The sequence below is a fragment of the Felis catus genome, chromosome F2 (assembly GCF_018350175.1).
Source record: "Felis catus isolate Fca126 chromosome F2, F.catus_Fca126_mat1.0, whole genome shotgun sequence".
In the NCBI taxonomy this organism is placed as follows: Eukaryota; Metazoa; Chordata; class Mammalia; order Carnivora; family Felidae; genus Felis; species Felis catus.
In genome coordinates, this window is record NC_058385.1 from 57,934,723 (window position 1) to 57,947,101 (window position 12,379).

Sequence of the window (12,379 nt, forward strand, 5' to 3'; positions counted from 1 at the left end):
AGTGTTATTAGCCAAATTTTTGTACTTCTGAATTAAAATGTGAAAATGATTTAACTGGATATTTTCTAAAGGTGAACATTTTAACCCTATGTTTTCTTAATTACTTGGTCATACAGATCAATAATCATTAAGGCATAACAACTACCTTGTGTTTGAAGTAAGTTTTCAAGACTGTAATTTTAAGTCTGTTTCTGATCATTGAATTGGCTCACTGATTATGCTGAAATTATTTATTGAGATTCTCATAAACATTAGAGTAACCACTTACTATCATATATATAATATTTATATATACATGATCCACAATATGCTTTCATTATATTACTTTGTTTCCACAATAAATGATTCTAAAAGGGTAAAATATCCCGTAGTATGTAACTATATGCTCTTTTACCTATAAAGAATGATTATGCATCTTTGAAGCAAAATGCAAAATAATTCTATTACACAAAATAGCTTTTTAGTAGAAACTGGAATATATTTTGAGTTGTTTGGCAGATTTAGAAAAGATATAAGCACATTTCTCATTGTGTGTTCCGTAGAACACAGATCTTAATCAGGTTTATCTCAATGAAATTTTGAAAAATGGTTATATGACTATCCATCATGGTATACATTAGTTTTTCTCAAATTTATTGTTTCATAGAACACTATTTTACTCATTTGTTTTTATTAACATAAACAAATGAAAAAGTCCTGTAAAACAAACTTTGGGAAATAGTGACAAGATATAGAGGTGTATGATAGACAGTAATGAGAAAAGATAAAGATATGTACAGCTAGTTTTAATGGGGAAATTTTCCACAGAAATTTAACAACTCACAACTTGGACTTCAAGAAGTTTAAAAGAAAAATGTTTCAAGTCAATTTGATCAAAATTTAGGAAACAGGGACAGTTTTTAAGTAAATGGGCTGTAATAGGACAATAAAGGATTTTAATAACTGGGTTCTGTGAAGATCAGAGACTGACTTACATTTATCAATTATTTATTCTATTTTGGATTTGCAATTGGAATTGAAATGCATATGCTAGGACTTCACTCCACAGTGTGATTCAGGATATGTAATTGGAGCCAAGAATTCTATATTTTACATTTTAACAAATTATCCAGATGGTTCTGATAAGTGTGGTCCAGTGTTGGCAGATTGAGAAACACAGATAAATTCACAACTATTAGTAATAAATAGAAATCTCATAAATCCTAATACACAAGGACGAGATTTAAGGACATTTTAAAAGATTAAGATGAAAGGTAAACCATAAGAAATACAGTCAACGATATTCTAATAGGGTTGTATGGTGACAGATGGTAACTATACGTGTGATGAGCACAGCGTCTATAAGCTTGTTGGATCACTATGTTGTACACCTGAAACTAATGTAACAGCATGTCTCAACCACACTTTAATTAAAAAAAACTGTAAATGATTATACACAGGAAAATGGAACGAAAATAAATGAGATTCAGATATTAGGATCATCTGAAAAATAAAATGAAAACATAAAAAATCATGCAGGTATAAATTTAGAGGAAATGTCCGGATTAGTAGATTCAGTAGGGTCCAGAGTTGGAATTTGAGGTAATTGTGGTATGATAGCTTGGATTCAAAACGTAGGGGTGTTGGGGCACCTGAGTGCTTAGCCAATTAAGCCACCCACTATTGATTTTGGCTCAGGTGATGATCTTACAGGTTGTGGAATCAAGTCCTGCTGTTAGGCTCTGCGCTGACAGCAGAGCCTGCTTTGGATTCTTTCTCCCTCTCTCTCTGCCCCTCGCTCACTTACATTATCACGCGCACGCACGCCTATCCCCTCACCCCCCAAAGTAAATAACCAAACATTAAAAAAACGTAAGGGTGTGAAAAACGGGCTTTGAAACTTTTAACTACATTTCCTGGACGTCACTGTATGACAGTCCTGCCTTATCTGCAGTTTCACTTTCTGCAGATTCGCTATCGTCGGTTTAGGTTACCTGGCATGAACTGTGGTCTCTGAGCCAACGGTCCTTCTGACGAATCATCAGAGGTTCAATTGTAGCATAACTCTACACTACAGTGCCTACGTCATTCCCCTCACTTGGTCACGTAGGCATTCTATCATCTCACAGCGTCATAAGGAAGGTGAGTATAGTACAATATTTTGAGAGAGCGAGCGCCGCAGTTCACGTAACTTTAGTTACAGTATATTAGTATAATTATTCATTTTATTGTTAACTTCTTACTATGCCTAATTTATAAACTAAACTTTAGTATGTATGTGTAAGAGAAAATAAAGTATATACAGAGTTTGGTACTATCCACGTTTTTAGGCATTCACTGTGGGGCCTGGAACATAGCCAAGAGGATATGAGAATGAGAGGCCACCACACCTGCTGGCCTTGACAGTATCATTGGCCATGGTTAAATTAATAACAACTCAGAGCTACTCCCTCTAGAAAATGTTAACTAGTGTGACATGGTGTGGTAGGGTAAATGACGCCCATCTTCTCTCCCCTCCCACCTGTTACCTCCCAATATCTCTCGAACCACTGAATATGTCACAGGACATGACAAAAAGAACCTTGCAAATGTAATTAAGCTTAGCAAATTTTACATGGGGAAGGGGAAATCAGAGAGATTTCAACAACGAGAAAGATACAGTGCAGCAGTTGCTGGCTCTCACACTTAGAGCCCAAGAACAAGGAAGAGAGAGGTCTTTAGGACCAATGGGCACTAGTTTCTTTCCAGAGCCTTCTGATAAGAGACCAACCAGCTGACATTTTTATTTCAGCCTTGCGAGACCCTGAACGGAGAAACTAGCAGAGATCACCAGGACTTCTCAGCTCCAGGACTGTGAGTTAGTATATTTTTGTTTTAAGATGCTAAATTTGTGTTCATTTGTTAAGTACCAATAGAAAGCTAGCAAACATGGTGGAAGGTACTGTCACAAATCAATGCTTGAAGATGTTCTGTAGCATGAATACCAATCCCTCAATACTATATGGATGTTTCATACCTTATATTTTAAGTCAGGACCTCCAAAACATTTAAGTGTCATAAAGATATATGAATACATTTTTACAAAGCAGAAAAGACAGAAATTTAATGTTGTGCATCTAGAAAGAATGGAGAGCTTTGAAAATAGTTTTGAGTGTATTTCATGACACTTGAAAAGCAGAAAAGACAGAAATTTAATGTTGTGCATCTAGAAAGAATAGAGAGCTTTGAAAATAGTTTTGAGTGTATTTCATGACACTTGACAGCCAAACCAGAAAACTCGGCAACATCTTAACTCATGTTCCAAACTACTACATTTTTGGTATACTTAGTACTTACTGAAAGAACCAACCAGCCTAAAATATATTTATATTTTGATGAACAGAGTACAGGTTTTCTATTAAGGAGCCTCTAATGGAAAATTATTCTATTACTAATTCCTTCAATATTGCCAAAATTATACTTAAAATTAAACCTTTGTGTTTGTAGTGTTTTAAACTATGAATTAAGTTGCCAAGATAAAATACTCAATTATTGTAAAATCACCTTAGAAAAATAAGGATTATTACTAGCACAATGGAGGAAAATAAGTCTTAGAACGCAGCCTCCACTGCTAGACAAAAGATAGTTAAGAAATGTATTAGGTAGAAAATAGTGTAAAAACTGCTGTGATGTGTCATTATTTAGGGTATAAAAAGGAGAAAATATTTTTACTCATTTGTTTGCTAGAGGATTTTTTTTCTAGTGAGAAAGATAGCACTAAGATGAAATGTTTGTTTTAAAACTTTCCTCACATGCAAACTGTTAACCTTTATACTAAAGCAAGTCTACTTTATATCTGTTTTCCAGTGTGCTCTTTAAACATATCATATTTTGAATTATAATGTGTTTTAGAAAGTAACCACCCCTGCTACTGTATTTATGTATCTGTTATGATAATTTTATATCTTGTGTGATGCATTCTGGTAATATGGTCCCCTGGGGAGGTGAGTTGATATCTGATATGCTATTCCTGTAGGTAGGGAGGGACTCTTCCCTAAACTAGGTGCAACTTAAAGAAGTAATTACAAGTCCATGAACTCCATCTGAGACCTTTGGGAATGGAGTATTTTTACCGTCAGAATTTTTTTCACATTGTAAATAGGGAACACATGCAGATTCTATACATTTTTAACGCCATCAGCAGAGCCTGTGGTACACTGAATTATCAAACAATCTTTGCAGAATGAAACTTGAGTAACCACACTATGTGGGGTAAATAGAGGTTATTAGTGGCCTCCAATTAGTTCCGGTCATGTTTTGATGCCAAAACCAGGTAAAACCTTAGTGTCAAGAACTTCTTGGTTTTCCTTTATGGTTTTAGGTATTTAGGTATGGTTTTAGGTAACACTTTATGGTTTTAGGGATTATGGATATGTGGAACTGTAAAGTCTGGCTTAGAATGGAAGACATAAACTCATGTCTCTTAATAGACTGTTTTTCTTGACTCTTAACTTGCAGAGAAGACAGATTACCAGGTTATTTTCTGGCAGAGAGGCAAAATACACAGGAAAATAGGGTGGAGTCTGTGATGCCTGAATCTCAAATCATACCTAATTTCCTTTTACTCTCATATTCGGTTCACTTTTGGGAATGTCAAACCCATAATGGTCTCATGGTCTCATCTCCTAAGAAGACTTAAGGGAAAGATTTTCCTCTCTTCAGGTACACTGCAAGTGAAACATTAAAGCCTACCAATTCCATCATTTTATTGTATGTTAATGATGATTAACGTGACCCTCAGGATAAGATTTGAGCTAACAGGATAAATAATATTTTCCTGTCTGGTGATTCTTCTACCATTTCTACCCCAGAGAAGTTTGGTTTGACTCAATTACACTGGGCAGTGGTCATTTTATGTTAATATCACTTACCTTCATAATATACTTTAAACCCATGAGCGCTAACTGCAAAATCACTGGTCAAACGTAGTGAGAACACAGATTTGGTACTTGTCACTGGCGGTGGCAGATGGAATCCTGTTAACCTAAAAACACAAACGAAATTAATTGTTAGTGTTATAGACATTTTACCTAATAGAGTTGAAAGAGCATTAAAAGTCATTTTATCAAATCCCCAAGCTTTGTATAAATAAGTGTGTATGTGTGTGTATGTGAGGGTTTATAAACGAATTTATGTTGATTAAAACTCACTCATCAAAAACAATTCCTGTAGGTATATATAAATATACGGTTATTTACATATATGTGAATGTGATAACTATCGTATCTAGTACATATGTCATCTATATGAAAATACTGATCAATTTAGACTTTGGGAAATGAATTGTGAGAGTGTGTGTGTTTAGGTATCTTTTGCTCCTGATTTTAACAACTGAATATGCAGAAGATATTTTTGTCAAAAAATTTTTTTCCTGATAGTTTAGAATATATAAAAAGAGTGGTATTTACTAAAATTTAATATTAAAGGAAAAATGTGATCCAGGTATGACATCTTGAAACTCAAGAGTCTACAAATGATGTGATTTTTTTGCTTTATCATATTCTAAAATTTCAGTTAGTTCTATTAAAAGTAATAGATGCAAATTGCTTTTTGGTTATATTGCATATTTTACAAAACAAATATTTGATTTTTTACCAAAATGTATTGCTTATTTTGCTAATACTTTATTGGATATAGTTACAAGCTTGGTTATGTAATTAATTTGCAACTGATACTTTTTCTAAACCAGAAAAGAGAAATTAAGAATTAAAGAAAACCACATACATGGAATATAGTTTTTCTAAAATTAATGAAAGTACATACTTTTTAATTTTTCTATGAATTGCCTTTTATGTTCTTTACTTTATCATGTTTATTATTAATATTAGAATAAGAATTAGTAATTTTATGCAATAGAATTATACCTTTTTAAATACACAGTAATTGCTATTTTTGCCCAACATTGTACAGGATTAATCTACATTGAAATTACCATATATTTCATTGCTGTATAACAGTAACTCTCATTTGTCTCAGGTGTGCTTATACTCTAAAAATTATTAAGAACCACAAAAAGATTTTGTGGGATTTATCAACATGTGCCATATTTAAATTTTTTTAAGGTTTTGTTTATTTTTGAGAGAGGCCGACAGACAGAATTTGAGTAGCACTGGGCCGGAGAGAGAGGGAGACACAGAATCTGAATCAGGCTCCAGGCTCCAAGCTGTCAGCACAACCTGACGTGGGCTCGAACCCACGAAACGTGAGATCATGACCTGAACCAAAATCAGTTGCTCAACTGACTGAGCCATCCAGGCGCCCCAATATTTGCCCTATTTAAAATAAAACTGAGTACTGTTTTTTACATGTGCATTTGTTACTTAATTTAAAAATAACCAGAATAGGCACATTACATGTTTACGTCAATCATATTTCAATTCAAGATAAGTATCTTTTCCAAAACAAAAATGAAAAGAATGCCTTGTATTTTGTTTCTTAGAAATCTTTTTAATATCTGGTCTATTAGCAGAAATTATTTGGATTCTCAAATCTACTTCTTTATTCAATATTTTGGATTACATTATTTTGGTTGATGGATATGAAGAACTCTGGCCTCACTTAAGTGTGTGGTTGGAAAAGGGAAGCTATTTCTAATAGCCTTTGCAGATTAAAGTGGATGCTCTTTTTTGATACTACACAAAAACTTCACAAGTTAGTTTCGATGTTGAACTTAAGCCGTATCAATTAATTGTTGTATTGTGTAGCATTAAAATTTATTGCTTCACCTTGTTCTTATAATGGGTCCTTTTTATCCAGGCAACGTTTAACAAGCATTGATCATTTGAGTTAGATCTTCCAAATGTTACATTTTATTATAAACTATCAAAAAATCACATTTATTTTTATTGCTACTGATCTCATTAGAAAAGTCATTAAACTTGGAGAAACTTTAAAGCTTACAGTAATGGATTGAAGCTTTCCAAAATTCTATTTTTTTTACTTGTAAACTCAGATTTCATCATTAACAACAGATCCTGTCAGTTGTTTTGCCTTGAAGTAACAATTCAGGTTCATTGCATGTGTATGTGTGTGTGTGTGTGTGTGTGTGTGTGTGTGTGTGTTTCAAAAAATATATGCCAGACATACAGATGTGATTAACATTTATGTCAGTCACTCCAGTAAAGAGGTGTTCCATGAGAAAGTGGCTAGTTCAGTGATCTTGTAGAACCCCTAAAAGTGCCTAAAGACCTTCAAACATCCATGGATCACATTTTGAGAACCACTGCTGTATAGGAGTCTATTGCAATAAATACACCACACTAAATTTATACATTCTACAGTTGATGGGCATTTGGGTTGTCTATGATCAGTCCAGTGTGTTTTCATCAACATTCTTGCAGAAGTTCACTTGTACATACTTATCTGGAAGTTTCTCTAAGGTTTATCAGCATTTAAAACTTTAATTTTTCTCTTTTTGCTGAGTAAGTTGCATGATTTCCTATTTGGCTCCTGGTTAGAAGTATATCTCTGAAATTATAAACCAATGAGTTGCTTTAGTTATATCTGCTTACCATGTATATCTCATTTGCATTGCAATTGGATAACATTTTCTGTATGAATTGAATCCTTTGAGATTCTCAAGATTTGTTTTATGGGTCAGATATTGTGATTTTTTATTTGCCTAGTTTTCTTATGAAGGAAAATATATTATTTTTCTATTCCTAATCCAGATTAACACAAACTGAATGTGCATTATTATCTCATAGTTATGTGGGGGTTGGTAGACTATAGCTCAACTGGTTCTCTGCTTGGAGTCTCATGAAGCTGAAATCAAAGTGTTAGCTGGGCTGCATTGCTTCTAGAACCTCTGGAGCTATATCTGCTTTCACTTCCAAATTTATAAAGCTGTTGCCAGATTTAAATTCCATGCAGTTGTAGGACTAAGGTCACGTTGACTTGGGGTCATTCTCAGGTTTTAGAGATTGCCTGCATTTCTCAGTTTGTGGCCCCCTTCCTGCTTTTTCAGAGTCAGCAAGGGCAGTGCGAGTTCTCTTTCTTCATATATCTTTAGTCTTTCCTTCCACTTCATCCTTCTGCTGCCTCTTCTTCTGACTCCAGATGGAGAGAGTTCTCAACTTTTACATGCTCATGTAATTAGTTTGTGTTCAAATTGATAGTTCAGATATTTTCCTATTATAACATCTGTCTCGATCCCATTTGTAGAGTTATTTTTGCCGTGCAATTTAACATATTCATCCATTCCCAGAGAACCATTATTCTAGGATCACTCTGGCTACTGTAATGAGTATTTATCATTGGCTAGGAGCAGCATTTAGTATATCTTTAAGATAGATTTGTTAATCATGTTCAAGTGTTCTCTTTGCTAACTATAATTTAAAAATCTGATAGACTAGTTGATGAAAGAGATATGCTAAAATCTCACAATATGATTGTAGTTTTTATAGTTTTCCTTGTAGTTATGCCCACTTTAAAATATATTTGGGGGCTACATTATTAGGTGTGTACAGTTTAAATGATTATATTTCCTAGTAAATTGAATATTTTGTCTTTATGAAGTGCTACTATATTTCTAATAATCTGATCGTAAACTTTATCTTGATACTCATAAATCTATAACTTAATTTATTAGAATTAATCTAGATCATCTTTTAATCTTCAGTGTTTTTGTATCCTTGTTTTTTAAAATATGTCACTTATAACCAGAATATACTAGGCTATAGTTTCAAATACATAAAAGATTATATGGGGAACTGGGGTGGCTCAGTTGGTTGAATGTCCAAGTCTTGATTTAAGATTTTTTTTTACTTTTTAATGTTTATTTTTGAGAGAGAACACAAGTGGGGGAGGGGGCAAAGAAGGAGGCAGAGAATCTGAAGCAGGCTACTTTCTGTCAGTGCAAAGCCCGATGTGGGACTCAAACCCATGAACCATGAGATCATGACCTGAGCCAAAGTCAGACACTCAACTGACTGAGCCACCCAGGCACCCCTAAAATATGCCATTTATACAAGCATATACTAGGCTATGCTTTTATATACATCAAAGATTACAGATAAATAAGATCTTAAAAAACAAAAGAAATTGCCACAGCCATTCCAGCCTTCATCAACCACCACCCTGACCAGTCAGCAGCCATCAACATAGTGGCAAGACCCTCGACTAGCACAACATTATGACTCACTGAAAGCTCAGAGATTGGTTAGCATTTTTAAATAATAAAGCGTTTTTTAAATTAAAATATTTAATGCCCATTTTTTCACATAATGCATACTTAATAGATTACAGTATAGGGTAAATACAGTTTTATATGCACTGGGAAATGAAAGAAGTTCATTTGACTTGCTTTATTGTGATATTCACTTTATTTCAGTGGTCTATAACCAAAACCCCAGTAAATTTCTGTTGTATGTCTATACTTTATAAGACTTCATTTTGTAAGTTAGTATTTCTGTGTGTAGTTATTTATTAAGCATCTTTCTTTCTCCTTTGGATGCTAACCTTTCTGAAGTCATTCCTTGTAACTCACTAGTTTATCAGCAGTGCTTTCATGAAGTATCTATCATGTAGGAGGGCCCTCAATAAACAGCTGTTAAGTTCATGAATTTGGGTGGTAGGAGAACGTGAATGCCATCAGAGCACTTGCTTTTTCAAACAAAAAAACTGTTCTTAGAACAGCATTCTCAAAAATCATAAAAATGTCAAGGGACTCCAATTGTTAAGAAAATTCAGGTAGTCTACATAGACATTCCTGTTGAATAAGACATAATTTTCACCATAATAGTAACCTCAAAAGTTGAAGGGAGATCATGTATCTTAGGCACCTCTATTTGAAGTATTTTTCAGGATATAACTATATAGTTTTAAAACTTACTTTTCAGGTAAAGCTAATATGATTTTTATCTTTAATATGAACTATGAATTATAATACTTAAATATACATGTATTGTACTTGAAATTAACATGTTTTCTAGGTAATCTAAAAATCACAGTCTTTTATGGATAAGTATGATCTTTTTCCATCAATCATTTGTACTGATTCAGATACTTGTGAAATTTGGTGTTTTGCATATATTGTTAAATCATTGAATTATAAATTATATTTCCTCGTATTGATGTATTTTAAAACTGCACAGTGAATGGCATTTTATGTTCCTTTGAAAAGAATACCATAGTGAAACTCTATTTTCTCTGACTTACAATTGAAGAAATCACAGTTCGAAAATGATCAGTAAATAGTTCAAATTCATACTGCTGGTGAGCAGTGGAGCAAAGAAGTAAACCCATAACTTCTAACTCCAGTGTATTTCTTTTCCAGTAGTGATTTTTAACCATAAGTAATGTGATTTTTTCATGAGGGCAGTACATATTTAATTCATTTTTGTTTCTTCACAATGCCTGTATAAATTTCTTAACAGATATTTGGAATAGATAAGAACATAATTTTACCCACATGATGGCTTTAAGTAGTTGATACTGGTAAAAACTGTGTCACAGTTTTAAGGTCATTACATTAAAGGCCAGGAAGGTAATGTGGAATGCCCATCTGTACTTGTTGATGCATTTACAGCTAATATCACTAGTGGTTAGCAAAGAGATTTTCCTAGTGGAAAACTAAGATTAGTCAGCAAATATATCAGGGGAAAATCCTAGAATGATGCAATGTAAATTTCCTTCAGATGTTATTTTTTTTAAATGTTAAAAATTGAGAAAAATTGGCTGAGGATTGAAATGTATTAATTTTTAAAATTTTTAAAAATGTTTACTTTTGAGAGAGAGACAGAGTGTGAGTGGGCGTGGGGCAGAGACAGAGGGAGACACAAATACAAAGTAGACTCCAGGCTCTGAGCTGTCAACACAGAGCGTGACACGGGGCTCTAACCCATGAACTGTTAGATCATGACTTGAGCCAAAGTCAGACGCTTAACCGACTAAGTCACCCAGGTGCTCATGAAATTTATTAATTTTAAGTAGTGATAGTGACTTTGTTTTATGCTATCAAAACAATCACCATTTTCTGCCATCATAAATTTAGCACATATGCACGTAAACTCAGATTAAAGAACAATCATTTCCTCTTAAGACATTTAGCTTAATGAAAAATTTATAACATTTCCTCTGTTTTTCGTATTTCACTGTTATTTGGTGAATATTTCTCATGGCCCAGGGCTAGTTTATGGCCATTTTTTTCCAGTAGATCCTCTTATGTGACAGAATGGCACACATGTTGTTTATTTTTCATCCTACGTTTTATAGTTTCTAATGTATAGCATCTATTCTCCCTGCTTCCTAATCATACATACACCTCAAATATATTTTAACATTTTATTATTTACTAGGCAAAGCATTTATCAGAGGCTGTTGTATGTTTTAAAAATCATGCACTTGAAATGAGTGACCCTGTTACTTCTTATGGTCCCTTTTAGATGAAACCAAGCATTCTTTAAGCATTTCCACTTACAAAGATTCAGAAACATTAATGATGTCTCATACTGTATAGAGTAACTAGATTTAGGGAGAATTACATAATGAACTTATATCTTTCCATCAATGACTAACAGGAAACATACTAAAATAATTATTTCGTAATTAATGCAGAATTGGTTTAAATTTAAATTACAAGAAAGTAATTTATAATGTCAATGCATATGCTCTTTGAATAATGGTCTGTTTATTTAAGAATTAAAAAAAATAATGACAATGTGCCATTTTATAGTACAACGTAATGGAAACTCTTAAAGCATCATGGATAAGAATAATACCTGTCTCATTATATAAATGTTTACCAACTTCTTTTTTTTTCAATATATGAAATTTATCGTCAAATTGGTTTCCATACAACACCCAGTGCTCATCCCAAAAGGTGCCCTCCTCAATACCCATCACCCACCCTCCCCTCCCTCCCACCCCCCATCAACCCTCAGTTTGTTCTCAGTTTTTAAGCGTCTCTTATTCTTTGGCTCTCTCCCACTCTAACCTCTTTTTTTTTTTCTTCCCCTCCTCCATGGGTTTCTGTTAAGTTTCTCAGGATCCACATAAGAGTGAAACCATATGGTATCTGTCTTTCTCTGTATGGCTTATTTCACTTAGCATCACACTCTCCAGTTCCATCCACATTGCTACAAAGGGCCGTATTTCGTTCTTTCTCATTGCCATGTAGTACTCCATTGTATATATAAACCACAATTTCTTTATCCATTCATCAGTTCATGGACATTTAGGCTCTTTCCATAATTTGGCTATTGTTGAGAGTGCTGCTATAAACATTGGGGTACAAGTGCCCCTATGCATCAGTACTCCTGTATCCCTTGGGTAAATACCTAGCAGTGCTATTGCTGGGTCATAGGGTAGGTCTATTTCTAATTTTTTGAGGAACCTCCACACTGCTTTCCAGAGTGGCTGC

General features: G+C 33.8%; 1 protein-coding gene and 1 long non-coding RNA gene across 11 annotated transcripts in view; one reads left to right on the top strand and one right to left on the bottom strand.

Annotated features, from left to right (window-relative positions):
- Positions 1-12,379, bottom strand: part of CSMD3 (CUB and Sushi multiple domains 3) — a 1,245,869-nt gene that overhangs the window by 1,052,169 nt on the left and 181,321 nt on the right. For all 7 annotated transcript variants that reach the window (XM_045049906.1, XM_019823045.3, XM_019823042.3 and 4 more), the window contains exon 3: positions 4,890-5,002. In XM_045049906.1, the coding sequence (XP_044905841.1) occupies positions 4,890-5,002 (113 nt within the window). The remainder of the gene's footprint in view (positions 1-4,889; positions 5,003-12,379) is intronic.
- Positions 1,737-12,379, top strand: part of LOC109496175 — a 593,347-nt gene continuing 582,704 nt past the window's right edge. For 3 of the 4 annotated variants that reach the window (XR_006592547.1, XR_006592545.1, XR_006592546.1), the window contains exons 1-2: positions 1,737-2,121; positions 2,771-2,832. This is a non-coding gene — a long non-coding RNA (uncharacterized LOC109496175). The other variant, XR_006592548.1, reaches the window with a different exon arrangement.